The 23,166-nt window shown below is 44.0% G+C and overlaps 1 protein-coding gene across 2 annotated transcripts in view; it reads left to right on the top strand.

Annotated features, from left to right (window-relative positions):
• The first annotated feature begins 2,205 nt into the window (after positions 1–2,205).
• Positions 2,206–23,166, top strand: part of MBD6 (methyl-CpG binding domain protein 6) — a 36,198-nt gene continuing 15,237 nt past the window's right edge. The window contains exons 1-3 of one of the 2 annotated variants that reach the window (XM_075265714.1): positions 2,206–2,670; positions 21,508–21,691; positions 22,046–22,182. In XM_075265714.1, the coding sequence (XP_075121815.1) occupies positions 22,070–22,182 (113 nt within the window). In that variant the 5' untranslated portion in view covers positions 2,206–2,670; positions 21,508–21,691; positions 22,046–22,069. Of the gene's footprint in view, positions 2,671–21,502; positions 21,692–22,045; positions 22,183–23,166 lie in introns of both variants that reach the window. The other variant, XM_075265713.1, reaches the window with a different exon arrangement.

The following is a 23,166-nucleotide window of genomic DNA, read 5'->3' as shown; positions in this document are numbered from 1 at the left end:
GGATAGAAAAGTCTTCGGTGCAAGACATTTCTCCGTTGATTTTCAACAGATTCTGCAACTGATGCAGATGTGAACCCAGCCAGACTCTCCTCCTGGGTTCTGGCAAGACTCCCTTCTGTCTTCACGTCTTCTGCCTGATGTCGGGTCTGCAAGGCCTGTGACTGGGTCATGAAGCATTGTGATGCTTATGTCTATGCATCGCAACACCATGTGACGCGCTGAGGCCCTGACATTAGGAAGAAAACCCCAAAACAGAGCCCATGTCTAAAGAGACCCAGAGAATCATAGCAGTTCTGATTTAGATTTGTTTGGTCTTATTGAATCTTCATGCAAAGTCTCACCAAAAATGTAATAATCAAACCAAAATGACCAACATGAAAACAAAATCATGATGGATATCCGGGTTGATGTTCGGTTATTTTCTGATTAATTGCCCAACCCCATCAGGTATCCTTTATTATACCCATCGTTTTGCTGGATGAAAAAAGTCTTGTACACAGGACTTTTTTTTTTTTTTTTTACCCCTACAATTTGTAACAGACTCTATAGGGAACACTCCTAACAGAGCCTGGAGTATATGATGCAGATGTGAACATACCCTTATAGTGACACTCACATAAAATCGGATTAGATTACTGACGCAAGGTTCACACATGCATTGGGGTTTCACTTGGGGACCCCATGAACGGAAACCTTAATCCGTTTAAAGGGATTCTATCACTAAAATCACATTTTTTTCTCGATCACACATAGGAATAGCCTTAAAGGATATTCTTCTCCTACCTTTAGATGTCTTCTCTGTGCCTGTTTTTTTTCGGTAAGAATTCTCTCGCAGCACTGGTGGTGGTCCTCAGCGCTCAAACAGCACTGGGGGCGTCCCTAATGCTGCAAGAGAAATCTCTAGTGCTGCCTCCATCATCTTCTGGAATGCCTTCTCCTTGTGTCTTCTTCTCCCTGGGTTTCAATCTTCTAGGCCTCGGGCAGCGCAGACTGCGCATGCCGGCAGCCACAAGAAAAGTGACCACTTGTGTAAGCGTCCATTTTCTTGTGGCCTGCGGGCAAGCGCAGTCGGCTCTGCCTGAGGCCTGATGGCAGAGCCAACTGCGCATGCGTAGAAGTTTGAACCCAGCTCCGGAAGAAGACGCGGGGAGAGGCTGTTCCTGAAGAAGATGGAGGCGGCGCTGGAGAGTTCTCTCGCAGCATTGGGGACGTCCCCAGTGCTGTTTGAGTGCTATGAGAAAACTCATTTGCTTACTGGGATTTATACAGAACGGCGGCGCAGAGAAGACCTCTAAGGGTAGAAGAATAGCCTTTCTTAAGGCTATTCCAACATATGATCGAGAAAAAAATCTGATTTTTTTTTTTTTAAATGATAGAATCCCTTTAAATAAGTATTTACCTGTGGACCCCACAGACTATAATGGGGCTTTTGCTTGAAAAAGGCAGAAATATACTTTTTTTTTTTTGTGGAATCGGGGACAAACCCCAACGGACACAGGCGCAGGTTTGACCTAGCCTTATTCATGGCACTGTCAGAGGTGTAACTGGAGAATAGTTATTAAAGTATATCACTATTTATTTTTACATATTTCTTTTAAACATTTTGTAGGGATTTTTAAAGAAAACGTCTGAATCCCCTTTATGTGGTGCACATCTTAGTCACACTACCAGGTTGTCCATATCTTGAGGTTTTTCTCCCTCATGGGGTTTTATTACTATTTAATTCTCACAAAATAGTGAAAGAACAGTAAATGTATAAAATGAATGCGGTAAATCCTGAAACCGGGCCGGTACCGCGCTCTTGTCAGGTCGGGGCACGGCCAGAGCACAGCGCGGCTCTCCCGCCCGTCACTCCCCTTCTATGATACTTGTTTATGTCACGAAACCCGTTCGTGACACCAGCCATTTTGTGCAGATATTGCACACGTCCGAGTACGCGCCGCCGAACTACAGCCTATCCCTATGATTGTAAATAAAAAAAACAAAAACCTGTGATAATCGCGATTGATGACAAGACAGTAACCCCTGCGACTGAAGTAGTAAGGGAGTTACAAAAGGAATGCTACGTATTTGTTTGCCCACAACCAAAATGGAAGGTCGCGCGCTCCTCCCGGCTCCCGTAGTGCGGATTGTGTATTGTGGGCATGGAATCCCCAGGGCTGCCCTCCTGCTCTATCCGCGCATGCGCAACAGGAAACTCCATGATCTGGCTCTGGAGCCCAGGGAAGGAAAACAGCCACTGAGAAGAGAGAGGCAGGGGTAGCTGGGAAATCTAGTAGCAAGCACAGGCCTGAGCCAGCCAGCTGCATTACCTGCCCCCTATTTTCTAAGCGAACGGACCCCCAGGGGGCAAACAGGTTCTCTGGGCACTCCACGGCTCTCCTATGCAGCCAGACACGGAGCATAGTGACACAACAACCCCCCACTGCCAACCCAAAGGAGCCTAATAAGGAGGGGCTGCTGCTGCCAGGACATCAACAACATCCAGCAAACACAACAATAACAAGAATGAGAGGGAAGCCATAAAAGCGAGCAGGCTTTATTGCTCTTTGTTGTAGCATTTATTTGCCCCCCTGCTCCAGAGGCCTGGGAGGAAGGGGCAGCTGCTGCAGGGGACCCACTACTAGTGCTGCAGCAGCCTGTCATCCGGACAAACTTCATCTGCTGGAGGTAAGTGCCCGGGTGGAGCCAGCATGGCAGTGTGTGTGAGAGAGCTAGCAGCTGGTGCCTGTCTGTAAGCTACATGACAAGAGCATGTCACCTCTCCAGGTGTGGGGGCAGGGAGGAGAGAGGAAGTGTCCTGTCTAGGTCAGATGGAGACTAAATATACCAGCCCTGGCTACCGGCTTACAGCTCTTATTTCCAGGCTGACAGCTCCAGATCTGCCGCAGAAATAATGCATTGCTTCTTATTTTACCATGACTTACCTGGCTCTCAGGTTACCGCCGTGCCCATACTTCTGCCATGCAGGAGCGGTAGGTAGCAGAAGGCGCTTTATCGAAGACGCTGCCACTGCAAAAGTTGGCTGCGGTGTTTCTACAGTCTGATGTTGGCATGTAGAAGTTGTAGCTGTCTGTCACACAGCAGTCTCCTGCCATAGCAGTGTTTCTATACTGCAGTTTAAAAAAAAAAAAAAAAATTCTGTACTGCAATTTAAAAAAAAAAAATATATATTTTAATGCAATTGCTTAACATGTCTGCCTAGGTCCTGTGTAAATGGCGGGTATGACTTGTGCACAACTTATTTTTGTGCCATACAAGTTAGTGGAAACTGCTAAGGGAATATTCACACAACATATTTTACTGGCTGAGCTGCATCCTCTGATATCAAAGAGCTTTTTTGGTGTCTTTTTGTTCAGCAGATGTACAAAATACGCAACAAATCTCAAATAATCATGTTTGGAGTGTTTTTTCTGCCAGAAGTGACATGCAACTATTCCGTTTTTTTTAACGGCTATATTTAAATCCATGAAAGTCTATGGCCATATTCACATGTCAGTTTTCCTTGGGTTTTAGAACAGAATCCACATGGTCGTTTTTCTCTGTAGTATGAATAAGGAATAAATCAACAGAGCAAGGACTTCTTCACACGACAGTGAAAGACTAATGTCTGCCGTCTGTCTTTGCACCATATGTCATCACGTGTTTATTTTTTTGACGGTCCGTTTTTCACGGCCATCAAAAAAATTGACCTGTGCCTACCTTTGTCCATTTTCATGGATACAACGACCCGATAGAAATCAGTGGATCCGTTTGTAACTTATGTAAAATGGATTGATGTCCGTTTTAGAGAATTCAGTGGATGAAAAATGGATGACATTTGGCCGTCAAAAATGGAACGGAATGTAAGGGAAGCGGACGTTAGATCTGTCAAAAGCATCACTATCGTGTATGAGGCCTAAGAATATGCATGGTATGAACATTGACATATAGTTCCCATTGAAATCAATGGGGTGCTGTTAGCTGGCATATTTGATGTATATGTCAATGCTTAATCTGAATGTTTTTTGCGCTGCATGTCCGTTTTTTTTCTTTAACGTGCCATTTAGCTGCAAAAAGAAAACCAGGTTGCCTGACCAAGCATTGCAGCAGATTAGTCATCCATTATTTTCAGTCGTATTAGAGATTGATGGTTATCATATTCCGTCATACACTGCACAGCAAACGCCTTGTACTTTCAGATTTGATATTACAATTTGACTAGGGTGCATACAAAACCCTGTATTATAGCAGATTTGTGAATTCCATTACTGTATGCTGATATTGCATTAAAAATGGTATCTCAATCCTGTTATATGTACAGCGACTCGTGTTGTTTGACCAATGATGGCCATGTTGCCCTTTGACTCTTTCCTAATGTAAGTAAATGGAGTCCTATTGCAACTGTCTGAGTTCTTCTGGCCTTTTTTTTGCAGCTTGGAGTTGCAGTCGCAGCATCTTTGGGGTCACAATTTGACTCCATTTTTTTTTTTGTATTCGCAAAGGAGTCACAGGGCAATATGGCAACATTCTTTAGTCAAGCAATGAGCGTTGTGGACAAAATTTCTGCATAGCCTTGTACTTAAGCTTAAAGGGGTTGTCTTGGAAGTAAATTTTTTTTTTTTTTTAATGTAGATTGTGAGCCCCACATAGAGCTCACAATGTACATTTTTCCCTATCAGTATATCTTTTTTGGAATATGGGATGGAAATCCATGCAAACACGGGGAGAACATACAAACTCCTTGCAGATGGTTTTTTTGTCCTTGGTGGGATTTGAACACCAGGACTCCAGCGCTGCAAGCCTGCAGTGCTAACCACTGAGCCACCGTGTGGCCCCTTGGAAGTAAAATTTACCTTCCTTTCTCCACAGTGTCTTCCTGTTGGAACTGAGTTCTGATTGGGTTCTGACCCCAGGTCACATGATCAGAAACCATCCTCCTTCGGATCACTTTGCCCCCTTCGCTGCGCTGGGAGGAATTCAGCGCACGGTCAACTCTCTAGCGGTATATAATACCGCACTTTGATGAGGAAATGAAAGGTCTTCTTAACATCACCATTAGGCCAAGTTCACATATGGCAGAAAATATTTGTGCAGATTTGGTGTAAATTTTCTTTTGTATGTTCTGCAAAGTGGAGGGGAAGAAAATTTACAGCAAAATCTGTCATGTGTGATTGTGGCTTAATAGTTATCAAAAAAGTGTTGACGATTAAACGCACCACACTGCCCCAAATTGTATTGGAAAATTCAACTAAATGGTAATATAAGTTTAGACTAAACAGTATAAAGATGCGTCAGATTCGTCATCGAGCATCACTGCCAGTCCACTGTCTATTACTAAATCTGGGCCATTGAGTTTTTGGTGCAGATTTTGTTACTTTTTTGAGTAAAATCCGGGAGTGGATTTTATGGAATTAAAAATATTTTCCTTCCTTCTAGATCTACGGGTTTCTTTTGGATCAAAAAAGTGAAGCAAAATCTGCACAAAAACATTCAATGGGGGAAAGGGTTATGCCTGATTCACATCCGTGTTCAGGTGTTTGCTTGGGGACCACGTGAATGGAAAACTGTATCCATTAAGAAGCTGTTACCTAAGGAAACATATGGACCTCATAGACGGTCTGTGTGGTTCCCACATGGTTTCCGCATGAAACATGCAGAGAACAAAGTGCTGCTTACAGGACTTTTCTCTCCGCATGAGTCGTGCGGAAACCGCATGAACTCCATTATAGTCTATGGGGGCCTGCGTGTTTCCCAGGTAACTGCTTTTTAATGTGTACAGGTTTCCGTTTGGGGTGTCCCCAAGTGGACTTCCCAAATGCCAGGCCTTATGAAGACTGGTGTTTTCAATAACAAGGCTCGCTCTCTGTTGGGCCATGGCTCTAGAGTGGAGTCTACATCAGCTCAGAACTGGTGTAGGTTTCCAGCATCATTAATACCACTTTTCTGGTGTAAATGAGAATAAATCTGCTATTCCCCCAATAGGCCCTCACCTTTCCCCCTTTTTTTGGGAAAGAGGCACGGGCAGTGCAAAAACACCAGATCAACAATTCATGGCACAACTCGTGTTTAAAAAGTCGCAAACCTGAGGTATGTGAATTTTCTACACATAAATTAGTTTTGGTGAAACATGCCTTACTTTTTGATCAATATATATCCTTATATTCCAGTAGGATCTAGGGAAGAGGGAGCATGGACAGAGACTTGGCAAGGGTGACCAAGATTATTAGCGAAATGGGTGGATTAGAGTATGGAGACAGATGAACAAACTTGGGGTTATTCAGTTTAGAGAAAAGACGTCTACGGGGAGACCTAATAACAGTGTACAAATACATGAAGGGACATGGGGCAACATGGTGGCTCAGTGGTTAGCACTGCAACTTTGCAGCGCTGGGGTTCTGGGTTCGAATCCCGCCAGGAACAACATCTGCAAGGAGTTTGTATGTTCTCCCTGTGTTTATGTGGATTTCCTCCCTTTCTACAAAGACATACTGATAGGGGAAAAAAAGAATCTACATAAAAATACATGAAGGGACAACACAAAGAACTATGTAATGATCTTTTTACTCCTAGGCCAGTGACGAGGGGACATCCCCTATGCCTAGAGGAAAGACCATTTCATTAGCAACAAAGATTCTTTACTGTAAGAGCAGTGCGGCTATGGAGCTCACCGCCATAGGATGTGGTGATGGTGGGTTGAAGTTCAAAGAGGGCCTGGATGCCTTTGTTGAGTAGAAAGATATTATGGGTTTTAGACTTTGGTAAAGACAAGTTGATCCAGGGTTTTATACTGATTACCAGAGTTGGAGTCGGGAAGAAATGTCCCCCCCCCCCGACATAGGACAATTGGCATTAGCCTCTTGGGGTTCTTTTGCCTTCCTCTGGATCAACACTGTAGGGTTACAGGTTGTACATGTGTCAACATCCATTTTAATCTACTATGTAACACACTGAAGAATAAAAATCATTTCTGCATTATTCAGCTGTGGCTTCCAAACTTTGCAATGCAAGCCACCGGGATACCCGACCAGTGTGGCCTCCGCTTGCATGTAGCCTGGGGGTATGCTCACTCGGGAAAAGACACTGCAGTTTGGTGGAAAATCTGCAGGGTATTTCAGCAGCAAAGTAGAAAATATTTTATCAGGTCTCATCGATGGCACAGAATCCATGTGGAAATTGACCTGTAGTGTGAGTATTAAATCTGTAACGTGTCATTTATGTTGTGGGTTGTCTTAGAGTAGCTCACACTTTGCAATGAATCAGTTGCTAATCTGTAGAAACGTGACAAAAGCCACATGTCAGATAAGCATTTCTCTATATTCCAATCCATAGGCGAATTTCTTAGGCTCTGTTCACACAAGCATTACTCCCATTCAGCCAGAGCTTCATGTATATTCGGCACAGATGTGAACTTAGCCTGAGTCTCCATTGGAGACCCTATAGCAGAAACCACTGAAAATCGGTAGAGAGAAAAGTTCTGCGTGGAGGCCTTTCCTCTCTGCCAGTTTCAGATATGAAATAGCAGATACTTAGCAGACCCCCGTATAGTCAGTGGGACCCGCTAGTGTTCATGTGCAACCAATAAAACAGCAGTCCGGCACTCAGATGATCGGCTCCCCCTGGCAGACACGAACTACAGATGTGAACCTAGACTTGGGCAGAAAGAATATAGTAGTCTGCATGACTATTCCTGCTGTCAAAATGAGTGGAAACCTGATGGACCAGTTATCCAGGAACCCTGCTGTGTAAGGAAATGTTGGAAGGGAATAAAGCACTCAGGGCTGTGGAGTTGGAGTCCGCACCAATTTTGTTTTGTCAGAAAAAAGTAACCGGTTTTCAAAATATAATAATAATTATTCATTCTATTATTAAGATGCCTAGATGTTTGCATAATGACTTTCATTGGGATTCAATCACTAGCTTTTTATTGAAATATAATCTCTTTGCCCCTTCTGACTGACCATGGCTGCCAGCCATTTATAAAGGAGTCGGAGCAGAAGCCTTACGCTAGGTTCACACCTGCGTTCTGGTCTCCGTTCTGTGGTTTCCGTCTTCTGCATGCCAGAAGACGGAAAGCACAGATCGGGTGCGGCGGTGAGCGTTTTATGCTCTCCGGCGCGAAACCGGATTTTTTAATCCGGACACAGAGTACTGCATGTCCGACTCTGTTCCCGGATTAAAAAACCCGGTTTCGCGGCAGAGAGCATAAAACGCTCACAGCCGGACAGCTTTCTCACCCATTCAAATGAATGGGTGAGAGAGACTCCTGCAGGTTTCCGTATCCTGCTCTGTTTTATGCAGGATACAGAAACCTGCAGAACGGACACCTGGGGGCAGATGTGAACGAGCCCTTAGTTGGGCTGTTGAAAAATTTTCGTCGGAGTCATCGGTTTGGCCTAACAATTGATCTTCCATCATAAACCATAATGTCATAGCATGAGAGAGTATTCTTATAGTATGCCAGTCAGATGGGAAATAAATGTTGAACCCTGTGCAGACTTTGCCCTAGATTCCCCTTTTCTACTGCATAGGGTATGATCATCTGCAAATTTGCAGTAAAAAATAGTCCACTATGCATGACCGGGCTTGTGATAGCTCCGTACATATGTGTTGTATTGTACTTTACTGAGGATCTTTGGTCAGTCGGCAACAGTGTCTCCAAATGGACATTTCTATGGATTATTCACACTAAAGTCTTGCTGATGCGCTCATGTGGTCCTCCACTTACTAAAGTATTTTACTAAATAAAAATATTTTATTTTTTGTGGGCTAAAAATATGGACATGATACAATGCGCTGTATTTTGTCTGTGCCATTTTTTTTTTTAAAGTTTTTGTTGTGGATGTAAATAAAAAAACATGCTGACTTATTTTTTAGCATCAGCTAAAAAATACGGATGACATCCGTGTTTTGTCCTTTTATTTATTTATTTTTCTCCTCTAGACCTAAATGGCCAAGACAAATAGAGAAAAGAGAAATAATTGGACTCCTCTGCCAAATTTAAAGGGATTGTCCAGAATAACCCATTTTCTAATATGAGGCTGCGGAAAGTGAAAAACCCCATACCCACCTGTCTGGTCACACTATGGTCTGGTCCTGCTGCTCAGGAAGTCCCCACTGAATGTCACCGCTGAAGCCAGTCTGTGGCCTAAATAAAGGAACTAGGACGTCACTTGCAAATGTCACCAGTGACGTCCCTTGTTCTTTCCTTACGCCGCTGATTGGCCTTTACCCCTCTTTATAGTTATGACACTAGTAAAAGGGGTATTCACATTACTATGAGTTATCTCCTAACCGTCTACCTGTACATCGATAGAGGTCTGACCACTCAGACTCCCACTGTTCAGGAGGACAGGGGACTTTAAGTACCGATTTTCGAGTGGTGGTTGTGCTAGTGCGTGCACTACTCCATTCATTTCAAAGGGAGTGCCTTGGATAGGCAAAGTACAGCAGTTGGCCATCTCTGTTATTGAAATGAAAGGAGAGGTGCACATGCTGGCCTGACCAGTGCTCCATTCAAGAGGGGGGACTAAACTACTCCTCTGATTTCCTCAGACTGCCACCGATCTCCAATGTTATATGAATAGTGGATAACATGTTGAGATGGGAAATACATTTTAAGGCTGTGGGCACGTGTTCAGGTTGGCAGATGCAGTTTCTGAAGCCAAAATCAAATGTGGATTATAAAAGGAGCAAAAAAATCTAGAAAACATAAGCTACTTGTCAGTTGGTTTAGTTATACACTCCTGGTTTTGACTTCAAGAGCTGCATCTGATAACCTAATGTGTGAACCTACCCTATTGGTAAGTTCACACGGGATCTTTGGATTGGAACCTGAGGCGGAGGCCTCCTCAGGTTCCGATCCAAAAAAACAGGTAGCCGTGACTGAAAGCTGGTGCACTGCATCGGCATCCAGCCGCACACTCCGCTCCGGATAGGCCCAATGAATGGCCCTAGTCCGGAAGAGGGAGTGTCTTCAGGCTGAATGACCAGGCAAAACAGCCTGAAGAATGAGTACCTCGCTTCTTTTTCCAGGAGCTGGCACCTGACCTGACCAAAAAACTCTGTGTGAACTCAGCCTAAGGGCCCGATAGCATCCACGTCATAATCCACGCCCTCACAGTGGTGGTCTATGGAAACCGTTCGCAATCTTTTTCAAGCGGATTCTGGCGTCTGCCTCGTGGCAGCAGCGTCCGGAGTCGGCCCATTTATTTGAGCCTACTCCGGAGGGAAAAGCCGCGACTGTCAGAAGCCGCAACAGTCGTGCCAGGCGGATTTTGGTCTGAGAGTGATGCGGCTCCCTGCGTCACTCTCTGTGCCAAAATCCGCCCTTCTGCTCCCCGTGTGAACGGGGCCTTAGACAGGGATATGTGGATCTGAGATAACTAGGTGTGGAGACCTTAAAGGGGCTCTATCAGCAAAATCCTGCAGATAGAGCCCCACATATGCGTGCATAGCCTTTAAAAAGGCTATTCAGGCACTGTAAAAGTTAAATTAAACTACCCCCCCCCCCGTTTTAAAATAAATAACTTAAAAAAGAATGTTCTCTACTTACGGAACGTGCACCCTTGGGCGGGCATTCAGGGTGCGCCGTCTTCTTCTTCCCCGCCTCTTCTTCCTCTGACGTCTTCGGGTCCCGTCCTCCTCCGGCGCTTGCTCGCGGACACTGATAAAAAAAAAAAAAATAGCCCGAGCGCATGCGCAGTAGCCGTAGTAGAAGCCGCGTGCTACTGCGCATGCGCTCGGGCTATTTTTTTTTTTTTTATCAGTGTCCGCGAGCAAGCGCCGGAGGAGGACGGGACCCGAAGACGTCAGAGGAAGAAGAGGCGGGGAAGAAGAAGACGGCGCACCCTGAATGCCCGCCCAAGGGTGCACGTTCCGTAAGTAGAGAACATTCTTTTTTAAGTTATTTATTTTAAAACGGGGGGGTAGTTTAATTTAACTTTTACAGTGCCTGAATAGCCTTTTTAAAAGCTATGCACGCATATGTGGGGCTCTATCTGCAGGATTTTGCTGATAGAGCCCCTTTAAACTCAAGCAACAAAAGAACATACTTCTGGTTTAGCAGCCCAAACCTGGTGACCGTTTCTCTCTTTTTTTTTTTTTTTTTTTTTTGTAAACTGTGTAAAATAAAACGGGGTTGTGTGTCAAATGGTTGTGAAAGGGGCTTTAGTAATGTGTTCTCAGACTGTGGTTTTGGGGCATACTCGAGGGACATTGGAGTGCACCTGCTTTCACCATAGGTACATTCACAGTGGGGATAAAACTTCCCTAGTTTCCAGGATTGGTGGTGGTCTCGCCCCCACCTATCAGCAACTTATTCTTTAGGCTGGAGGACAAATATTTTTAAAAGTTTTCTGTTTTAGACTCTGTTCACACCAGCATTAGCTCCCCAAACAGGGATTCTGTTTTCCTCTCCACTTGAAAAATGCTGACAGAAGAGCGCTGCAAATTTTGACATTGATGACTTTTATAATGAGTCTTCAGTCACACGTCGATATGGTAATATTAAGGGAGCGTTCACACTACCGTCGGTGTCTGATGCTAATGTCCGCACATTAGGTTTTTGCTGTCCGCTTGAAAAATTGGACATCTTTGTGAACAGACAGTTAAGGACAGGCACGGACAGTAAAACTACGCACCCGATGTCCATTTAAATCAATACAAAATGTAACGGATGCAGCTAGTGTCCGCTGCTAATGTCCACACAAGATTTTGCACAGACATTAGCAGCGGACACTACTTGTCGGACACAGACGGTAGTGTGAACGCTCCCTAAAACTTGGCGAAAACCCTCTTAGTTTGTTGTTTGTTTATTTTTAACCACTGTATTTTTCGGACTATCAGACGCATTAGACTATAAGACACACCTAGGTTTTAGAGGAGGAAAATAGGGGAAAAAATTTTGAAGCACAAAATGGGACAATATTTAAAATATAGGAGTTGTAGTTTTGCAGCAGCTGCAAGGCCACATTGACAGGTGACCCTGCAGTTGTACGGGGACGCATAGAGCATTTTTTTGCGGGGTCAGATGTACTTTTTAGTTATAGCATTTTGGGGAATGTCTATTGCTTAGATCACCTTTTATTTAAATCAGAGGCAAATCGATGAAAAAATCCCGGTGGTTTGGCACATTTGATTTTGACGTTCACCGTACAGGAAAAATATTAGTAGATCGGGCATTTTCGGACACAGGGATTCCTAATTTATATGTGTTTCACAGTAATTTTCTACTTTTATATGTATTCTAGGGAAGGGAGGTGATTTAGAACTTTTCTTTATTTTATTTTTTTTAAAGCTTTTTTTTTTTTTTTTTTTTTTTAAACTATTAGCCCCCCCCTAGGGGACTTGAACCTGTAATCATTTGATTGCAAGTCCCATAGACGGCGATACACGTGTATTGCCCTCTATGGGAGATTCTATACATTACTATTGCGGGTGGTCATGGACCAGCCACAATAGTAATATAGCAGTGACAGGCTTGGGAGCCTTCAGTAGACTCTCGGCTCTGCAGCAGAGTGGCTGCCATTACAAACCCGGCATCCGCTGTAATAGAACGACGGATGCCGGGGAGAGTTTTAGACGCCGACACAGGTGCTTAGGTCTGCGACATTGCTACACTCCTGTCCTGCAGGAAGCCAGCGCTCCGCTCCTCCACATTCGGACTATAAGATGCACCCTCATTTTCCCCCCAAAATTTTTTTATACTTATGGGAAGTAGCAAGGTCCAGCAGCAGCTTTCTTTCCACTCAGATCACATACACTTTCAGCTAAGCCAAGCTTGCATGTGACTTTGGGTTTCAGAAAGAATAGCTTTCATGTGAGTGTCAGGCTGAGCAATTATTTAGGCTATGCCCCCTGTAAAGTCACATCTCTGTTAGATTATGTTTTGGTGTGAGATTTGACTTGTGAGGTTCGCCTGGCGGTTTTGTTCAGACTGAAACTGCTGCCATTACAGTCATGGCCGTAAGTGTTGGCACCCCTGAAATTTCTCGAGAAAATTATTGCAGTTACTCATGTTTTGTTATATGCATGTTTATTTCCTTTGTGTATTGGATCAACACACAAGAGAAAAAAAAAGCCCAAAATGATATCATTTCACATAAAACTCCAAAAAATTAGCTGGACAACAATATTGGCGTCCTCAGTGTAATATTTGGTTTCACGCCCTTTGCAACAATATAACTGAAATCGATCACTTCCTATAAGCATCTACAAGCTTCTTTCCTCTCTCAACTGGAATTTTGGACCACTGTTTTTTTTTTTTTTTGTTTTTTTTTGGCAAACTGCTCCAGGCCTCTCATGTGTGAGGGCGCCTTCTCTTCTCCCAATAGCAATTTTAAGTTCTCTCCACAGGTTTTCAATGGGATTTAGATTCAGACTCTTTGCTGGCCTCTTCAGAATTCTCCAGCGCTTCCATCCATCTCTGAGTGCTTTTTGAAGTATGTTTTTGGCCATTGTACTGCTGGAAGACCCATCAACTAGGACACAAACCCTACTTTCTGACACCGGGCCCTAAGTTCAAACCTAGGTAATCCTTTGGTAATCTTCAAATTTTGTGATATTTTGTACACAGTCAAAGCACCAAGTGCCAGAGACAGCAGAACAACCCCAAAACATCTCTGACCCTCCACCATATTTGACTGTTGGTCTTGTATTCTTTTCTTTGTAGGCCTCATTTTGTTTTTGGTATATAGTAGAATGATGTGCTTTACCAAAAAGCTCTATCTTAGTCTCATCTGTCCACAAGACGTTTTCCCAGAAGAATTTTGGCTTACTCACGTACATTTTGGGAAACTGCATTCTAGCTTTTTATGCCTGTGTGTCACTAGTGGGGTCCTCCTGGGTCTCCTGCCATGGAGTTTCATTTCACTCAAATGTTGACAGATAGTTGGTGCTGACACTGATGAACCCTGAGCCTGCAGAACAGCTTGAATTTCTTTGGAACTTGATTGGGACTGCTTATCCACCATCCAGACTATCCTGCATTGCAACCTTGCATCAATTTTTCTATTCTGTCCATGCACAGGGAGAATAGCTACAGTGCCATGGGTTGTAAACTCTATGATTATGTTGCGCACTGTGGACAAAGGAACAAGATCTCTGGGGATGGACTTGTAACCTTGAGATTGTTGATATTTTTCCACACTTTTGGGTCTCAAATCCAGGACATACAGGAGAACATTTCTCTTCTTTCGGTTATCCATGCTTAGTGTGGCACACAGAGAGATAATATGCAAAGATTGAGTTAACTTCTCTCCTTTATCTGGTTTCTGGATGTGATATTTATATTGCCCACACCTGTTACTTGCCACAGGTGAATTTGAACTATCTTGAAACAGTTTATTTATTTATTTATTTTTTGGGGGGGGGTTGTTCAAATACACACAAAGGAAATAAACAGGTCTATAACAAAACCTATAATTGCAATAGTTTCCTGGGAGAAATACTAAATTTTAGGGAAAAATTTCAGGGATGCCAACACTGCAAGATAAGGGAAGACACTGGGGGAATTTATGCAAGTTTTATGGCCCAAACAGGCTTTTTTTTTTTTTTTTTTTTTTTTTCCCCTCCTACTGCGGGGTGTGCCAAAAACACACCACTTTTCTCCTTATGCTCAATTACTTGCCACTTTTCTAAAAAAGGAAAAAAAAAAAAGCTGGAGGTCAAGGCTGTTGGAGAAGGGGGAACCACGGCCCGAAAGATTTACTTTAACACATTTCAAAAAACTGGCATGAGTTATACATGTTCCTGACTGATGTAGATTTCGGTTCTAGCGCGTACCAGCCAGGGACTTGACTAAGACTGGGGTATGGGAAACCATTTTTAATGAATTACTAACCCCCCCCCCCCCCTCATCCGTAACTGTGAGTAGACAAATATTATTACTAGGACATGATCGTTCAGACTATGTAATGAGTAAAAAAACAAACAAAAAATAAATCAATGAAGTGTCCCAGTAAGGTAGCCGTATAGACCGTCTATAGATTTTGACTGAACACTCGACTCAGACAAGTATGCATGTGTTTTCTGCGGGGAGGGGCGAACAAACCTCCTTTGGCAGCAGCTTGTCTCCTACACCAGGTTTTTCAGGAACACTGCGGTCTCTTGGACTCCCCCGAGGACAGCAACAAGATCTGACACCCACAAGGTGCCCATACACATGGTCAAATGCAAGAGGTAATTCACAAAAGACTGAAGGTCTCCATATATGTTGGAGCAAAGTCAGCCAAACCTGGTGCTATACAGAATGCGATGGACATGCCTCCGTTTTATTCCATTGGATTTGTACAGAACCTCCGTTATACATGCAGTCTATGACCAGACCTGGGCTAATGTCTTTTTACTGTATTTAGGATTATTTTAGCTCTCCTGTCATTATAAGAACCATCGTAAGCTGCAGCTATCGCCATGCAAACTGAATGTAAATGATGATTTTCATACATTCATTTTGAAGCCTACATTGCCCATTGAAATCACTGAGTGGCTACCAGTTTCTTTAGACGTGAGCATAGACTTGACATGGCTAGTAGGGTTCTGAGCAGCCAGGTCACCTACTGTATAAGCGTACAGGCCATCTAGTGAGCCAGGAGGACATGGGCTTTTAGGAGACATTGTACCTTGTAGGTAGAAGGGTTTCCTGTTGTCCTTGTATGCTGTAGCGTATAGGCACACCGCTCAGATTTTAGGAGTTTAGCAAAGGAAATGAGCGCACTCCTAGTTTAATGTGCTTTGATGGCTTATGTTTCCGTAAATGGGTTGCTTTTTCTTTTTCCTATAGGATGGACTTGTGTAAATATCATGTTCTAATATTACGGCTGTGATGTGGCCACATTGTAACCTGAAACTAATGGGTAGTTTGGTGTAGTTCTCATATTGGTCACGTGGCATTATGTTCATCGGGCAGATAGACTTTTGCAGCTCAGTCCCATTCAAGAGAATAGGCTGAGCTGCAATACCAAGGTCACCGGGGATCTTTAGTTGATGAGTTCACAAGGGTTTTTGCTGCTTTTTTTTCCCTGCACATCAGTACATTTTCCGATTCATGTAAATGACCTTTTCAAGAACCATGTGAGTATGGCTGGCAGCCTTCACAAAGATCAGGTCATTGAAACTGGGCATGAGCAGACAGCATTAACTTTCATTAAATTAAAACTCTGTGCGGGGTTAAAATTAGAGTAAATGTCAGCAGTAATCCAGTGGAGAGATTCTGCTAATCTGGAATACATTGCATATCAGGCTCATTTGGGGACTTTGGGAATGGGGGTGGAGGTATAACTATATTTATTTCGGTTATAGTAAAAAGTCACTATTTCATACATCATATAAATGGGGAACCTACTGCCAGCTTGTTTTAATAAGCTTTGGTCCATGTGACGACATATTGATTTATGGTACTATGTACACACATAGACAAAATTGTTGGTGCCCCTCGTTTAATGAAAGAAAAACCAACAATGGTGACAGAAATAACTTGAATCTGACAAAAGTAATAATGAATAAAAATTGTTGACAAGCCACAAAGCTTCTGGGAAAATGTCCTATGGACAGATGAGACAAAAATCTAACTTTGTGCCAAGGCACATCAGCTCTATGTTCACAGATGGAAAAATGAAGCATATCTTGAAAAGGGCACTGTCCGTACTGTGAAAGGGTGCATTCACACAGAGTAACGTGCCGCGTGACCTGGCACGTATACGCCGTGTGAGATTTTGAGCGTCGTATACGCTCCCATTGATTTCAATGGGAGTTAGTCTCGTATACACCGCGTTATTTTGCGGCCATGATTTTGCGTCCGCAAAATAACGCAGCGTATACGATCCAGGCTCCCATTGAAATCAATGGGAGCGTATACGGCGCTCAAAATCTCACACGGCGTATACGTGCCAGGTCACGTGGCACATTACTCCGTGTGAATGCACCCAAACGTGGAGGAGGCTCTGTTATGTTCTGGGGCTGCTTTGTTGTATCTGGCACAGGGTGTCTTGAATCTGTGCAGGGTACAATGAAATCTCAAGACTATCAAGGGGTTCTAGAGAGAAATGTGCTGCCCGGTGTCAGAAAGCTTGGTCTCACTTGCTGGTCATGGGTCTTGCAACAGGATAATGAACCAAAACACAGCTAAAAACACCCAAGAATGGCTAAGACGAAAACATTGGACTAGTCTGAAGTGGCCTTCTAGGAGCCCTGACCTAAATCCTATTGAGCATCTTTGAAAGTAGCTGAAACATGGCGTCTGGAAAAGGCACCCTTCATACCCGAGACAACTGGAGCAGTTTGCTCATGAGGAGTGGGACAAAATACCCGTTGAGAGGTGCAGAAGCGTCTGGATACCTTTAGGACACAATCTTTTTGAGGCCTCATGCACACTCGCCCATTCCTTTCTTTGCCCCATACACGACCGTGTATTTTTATGGTCCCTTGTATTGGGCTGTGAGCAAAACTCAGGACAAGTCCTGTTCCTGTCTTGTTTTATGGTCCCTGCTCACTGACCTCCGTCAATGGGGCGTTAGAGGCAGAGGCACGGTCTCACTGATGTCATTCATGTCCCATCCATGCCATTCAGTTACGGTCTGGCGCTATCACTCTTGTGAAACTTTTTCTCCCACACACAGCTCAGCGGCCCCTCAAGTTTCATAATTAATTGGTTTCAGGTTCACCTTTGTAACTTGACGCCATAACTCTATGAAAAACTAGTAATTGGTTTTGAAGCCACCAAAATGTCAACCCATAACCAGCGAAAATAAAGATTCCAGACAATAAGCAGATGTCTAATACAGATAGAGCAAGTCAGAGCTGCTGTAAATCTGTTTCTGTGTAGAGGACAGGAGCTTCTTAAAGAGGACCTTTCAGGTCCTCAAGCACTAGCGGTTTTGTATACTGCTAGAAAGCCGACAGTGCACTGAATTCAGCACACTGTTGGCTTATCCATTATGTGCCTGAGGGTTGGAGATATCTGTGCCATTACCAATCTCAGCCCACTGTCAGAAGAGTGTTGCTTACCGCCCAGCGATGATGCTAAGCTGTGAAGAACTCCCCCTTCAGTACAAGTCTATGGACAAGTACTGTCAGGGGAGCCGTTACTCACAGCCCAGCTAGACTGTCAGGAACGCCCTTCTGACAGTGGGTAAAGATTGGTAACAGCACTGATATCTCCAGCCTGGGGCACATAATGAAAAAGCTGACAGTGGGCTGAATTCAGTGCACTGTCGGCTTTCTAGGGGTATATAAAACTACATGTGCCTTTAAGGCTTGGTACAATGTACAAGGAATGCCAGAAAAATAAAAATATTGCCATTCTTACCTGGTGCCCTAAGAAGCAGTCTGGTAGAGGGAAAGCACTGGACACATGTGCTGTACTCTACAGAACCGCATTGCACTTTAGAGAGGCGCTACCACACAGTAATCCGAGCATCCACCTCACAGGTAAAACACCTGTACTAGTGATATGACCATGTAGATCGGCTGGATCTTCTGGCCAATCACACCTTCTGCTGATCTGGACTTTATGTGGCAATATATATTGCATATTTCAAGTTACCATGGGCTCCTCTAAAGTCCATTGTATGTGAGATGGTGTTTTTTTGGTGGTGCAGTGGCCCAGTCAGCCAACTTATTGGTGAAGTGCCAGAAAGTCATTGGAAAACCCCTTAAAGGGGAATTCCCATGACGCTTGTTCACTAACCTGCAGGCTGTTGTGCTCTCTTCACTTCCTGCTTCTCTTGGCACATAGATGGGCGGGGTTTCACTTGCACAGGATTGGTTGTAAATGAATTACCAGAGTGTGAAGCTGATGTAGCAGAGCTGGATTTGAGTCAGTTTGCATTACATATAGAGGTAACGGATTCCATCCCTTATCAGCCAAATTCAATTAAACCGACTGATAAGAGCTCAGAAATCCCGGAGCTCTCACCTCCCCTATCTGTGTCATTTAAGTAGCGGAGCTTCTCAAACAGCTCAGAGCTGCTCCCAGCCCCTCCCTCTCCCCTGAGAGCAGGCATCTACATCACTTGACAAATGAGCAGATAATCCCAAGGGCCATAGAAACGGAGTGTAAACAATGAAGTGAATAAATTAAGATAGCGACCAAACAAAGCAGTTTTGTTAAAGCAATGCATTTAGGAAAAATCTTAAATTCACATAAACTAGCAGTATAGATAGGATCCTTGTGATGGGACAACCCCTTTAAGGCTAAGGCCCCATGTTGTAGTAAGGGCCTGTTCACATGGGGCAAAAGGGGGCGGATTCTGACGCTGAATCCACCTCAGAATCTGCCCCCTCACAATAGTGGTCTATGTAGACCGCTAGCTTCCTTTTTCCCGTGAGTGGTATGTTCCGGCTCACGGAAAAAAGGCCCGGCATCTGCCTTGCGACAGTACCTTCCGAACTAGGACTATTCATTTGGGCCTACTTCGGAGTGGAAAGCCGAGATAGTCGCGGCAGGCGTATTTTGGTCCTATTCTGAGGCGGCTTCTTGCATCAGAATCAGGCCCAAAATACGCGGTTCCATGCCCCATGTGAATGAGGCCTTACGCAGCTTATTTTGTTGTTGGTTTTTTGAAGCCAAACTCAGTAGTGGATTGAACAGAAGGTAGAAGTATAAGTACTTTATATTTATCTCCCGTTCCACTTGTAGCCATTCGTGGCTTTGGCTCAAAATACCACAACAAAATCTGCATTAAAAAAAAGCTGTGTTTCTGCAGCGTGGGGCCTTAGCCTAAGGATGAGGCCCCATGTTGTGGAAAACGCAGCTGCTTTTGTTGCAAATTTTACTTCAATTTTTGTAAAAAAAAAAATTTTTTTTTTAATAGAGGTTGTTTGCCTGTCCAGCTCTTTGCATTATTAGGTGGCTCTTCACAGATTCTTGCAGATTTGGAATTTTTTCTCTAGCCCCCACCTTTCCTTCGCAATGATTGCTGTTCGTTTTGGTTTCTGATATGCTATTTAGGCTTTCTACTGTCAGGTAGGCAGGAGCAGACAAGGGGTGTCATTCTGAACTTTTACACTGGCCGCCTCTGATTGGAGCTCTGAGTCACACCCCCTGCCTGACTCCGCCCTTTTGACACTGTACAGAGCCTAAGAAAAATATCAGGCATCAAAACTAACTGCGCTGATTGCTCAGGGACTATGGGGGGGGGGGCTAGATAAAAAATTCCACCTTTTCTGGAATCAGTGAAGCAGCACCTATTACCAAATGCTAAGAACTGGAGTGGTGAAAGGTCCTTTTAAGACTTTATTCATACAGATGTACTGCAAGTTTTCCAAAAAGTGACCTCCTGTGTATTCTTGGTAGAAAAGGTCCTGCAGAAAATCCACAACAAAAATAGAGCATTAAACATCTAATGGGCACACACCCACAAGCCATGTCCTCGCACTTCCATTGCTGCACAGACTTGGCGTGATGTACCCATTTGTTGTAACTGATACTTTCCAAAAGCCCTGTCCCCATAATAACCTTTGTCACTTCTCGCATTCCCATAGCCCTGTTTTTTTCTCCCTTCTGATTGAACGTCCACATTCCTGTACATCCTTTTTGCACTGCTGACATCATTTCTAAATTCTTCCATAATGGGAACATATCGACGTCCATTGAGGATGTGCAGCATGGAAAGTTGTAGTGTGAAAGTGAAAGTGCACTGTGGTGAAGCCTGGCTGATCCATAATCTGCCAGTGTATGAAGTAAAGGTAATAAATTTCTCTGGGTGGTGAGGGGTTAATTCAGGCTGACCCCCTCCTTCCCGACTCCTCCTCCAGATGCCTTTTCTGTCTTGTGGGAATGACTGCTATTCTTCCTGAGGGTAATAAATATCAATTTACTGGCTGGCAGGCTCTTTGTCCTGGTTATTTCATCTGGTTGGAGGCGAGAGAGTGTGGAGGATAATCTTTTTCTTCCCCCTTACCCACTCCCAGCCCTGTCTGTGCAGTCACACTATACACTGACATAAGCACCTTGCTCCCTTATTACAGCCAAAGCCAATATGGCAGCGGAAACAGCCTTGGGCTCTCTGCTTGAGTCCACAATACAGGCTCCTGTCCGGATGTTTCTGCAGGGGGGTTTAATGGAGATCTGTCAGTAATCAGCTGGGTGAGGGCAGGGGGAGGTTATCGCATCCAGTTCTGTGTATGGCTGCTTCTCGGACCATGTGATAAATATGATATTGAGGCTGCCGCCTGCATAGCCATTTATAATGCTTATGAAGTCATAGGTATGAGTGGCTCAAGACAATTGTAACCGTGCAAACTAAATGCAGCGTTAGAGGTGAGTATTGGGTTAATTAAAATAGCATATGACACCTTTGTTATGCAGAGCAGCCGACATCACGTGGGACATCACTTCTTTTCGTGGTGGGGAGTTGTAATGGTGGGCACAGATTTTACGGCACTTGGTCCAAAGTGTGCAGAGAACTTTAGTTTTATATGTGACTTGTATATTGAAAACATAATTTAATCTTGTTTTTGCCCAAAGAATTAAAAATCTTTCCTTTTTTTTTTTTTTTTTTTTTTTTTAACCTGTTTTCTTCAGAAAAGATGGACCCCTAGCAATTCTAGTGCAGACGTCTCGCAGCTCCAAAGGAACACTAAGGGAGCAGGTGAAGAGGACCCAACTCTCTGCCTATTCCCACCACGGGAACCTGACACACAGTAACTGCGCCATGCTGGGCCGTGAGGATCGCATGCAGACCTAACGCCCGTACTGTGCCGCGATGAGCAGGTAGAGTGCATGTGTTCAGGCTGCAATGATACTTAAATCCTTCTGTAGCTAAGGATTTGAGAACAATACTTCCATGTGCTGACACTCTGCAAACACTTATGCATGACTGAGTAGAGCAGTCAGGACAAATTCATGTCCATAGGGCACAACTACTATAGTTGACCAATAGATATTTGTGTCATACGTACAGTGGTGGAATATTTCCGTAGTGAAATTTTTCCCATCGTGAAGTCCTTAAGAATGAGCCTGATCACAAATACCATATGATTTGCTAACAGATGGACAGTCTTACATCTTTATATTTGACTGAAAACCTTTGGAGATGGTTTGTGATGTTACGTTTTGATATGGCAGGTACAAGAGAGAAGAGAGAACAAAATGAATGGCGGCAGTGAAAGTGGAGGAGGAGATAACTATGGAGGGGTCCCGGTGGTCCAAGTGCCCATTGGTTGGCAAAGGAGGGTGGAGCCAGGCACAGTGGTGTATGTCAGGTAAGTTTCTTTCAATTGGTATGAGTGAAGTAGAGTGCTTGCTGCACATTGCAGTAGATGGTGTGGGGTAGGTAGCTCAGTAGCAGCAATGGAGCAGACCCAGCCAGTCAGAGGCAGGAACACAAAAACTGGTGCAAAGAGGTTTATTTGAAAAATAGCAAAGTAAATAAATAAACCTTCACTTCATGTACAAAAATAAGCAAAATAAAATACACCCTTAACTTCAGGCAAAAACAAAACTCCTGCTCGTCCGAGCTCTAACTAGTACATGATAAGTTTTGCTATATGTGTGGCTTCTGTAAGAGCCCCACGAACAAAACAAAATCACAACAAAATAGCACAGTTAAGTCTCACCAGACTCTCAGTATTCCTGGACAACCCAGGCACTTCCTCTGGCTCCCAGGATCTGCCCTGAAGTTCAGGATCTGAAGCCTTTTATGGCCCACTAACAAGCCCAGGACACACAATTGGGGCTGAGGCCTACTCATGGCCCACATTGGACCACACATAGGTCAGTATCCTAGGGGAGATATACCGGGACTCCCAACACTTTGCCTGTCCCCTTCTCACAATGGTTAAAGTTGCTGTGTCAGCAGTACTGACTATGTAGAACTGCTAACAGACCTGAGTAGTGCAGACCTTTATAGACATACCCTTCATTGATGGCTTTAGTGAAAGGGTCATTGTCCAAAAGAACCAGTATATTGGTGGGCACCACTCCCGCAGGTGCTCCAATGTCTGCCAGACACGCAGACGTGCACTTGGCTCTTTACACTGAGCCCCTACTGTCTGTAAGAGCGGTGGCTGTAGCATCCAACCAGGAGGTCACTAATAAACATCACCAAAACCAAGGAGGAGGCGTTCTACAGCAGATGTAGAAAAGAGGAAGAGATATAACAAGGGAACAGTGTAAGGGTCAAGTCTAACATTTTCTTTATCTACTTGTCTTACAGACTTTTTTCCCATTTCTTTATTTATACTGTT

This window comes from Leptodactylus fuscus, chromosome 2 (assembly GCF_031893055.1).
Source record: "Leptodactylus fuscus isolate aLepFus1 chromosome 2, aLepFus1.hap2, whole genome shotgun sequence".
Lineage (NCBI taxonomy): Eukaryota > Metazoa > Chordata > Amphibia > Anura > Leptodactylidae > Leptodactylus > Leptodactylus fuscus.
The sequence above is the reverse complement of the archived record's forward strand: the minus strand, read 5'-3'. Positions and strand labels throughout refer to the sequence as shown.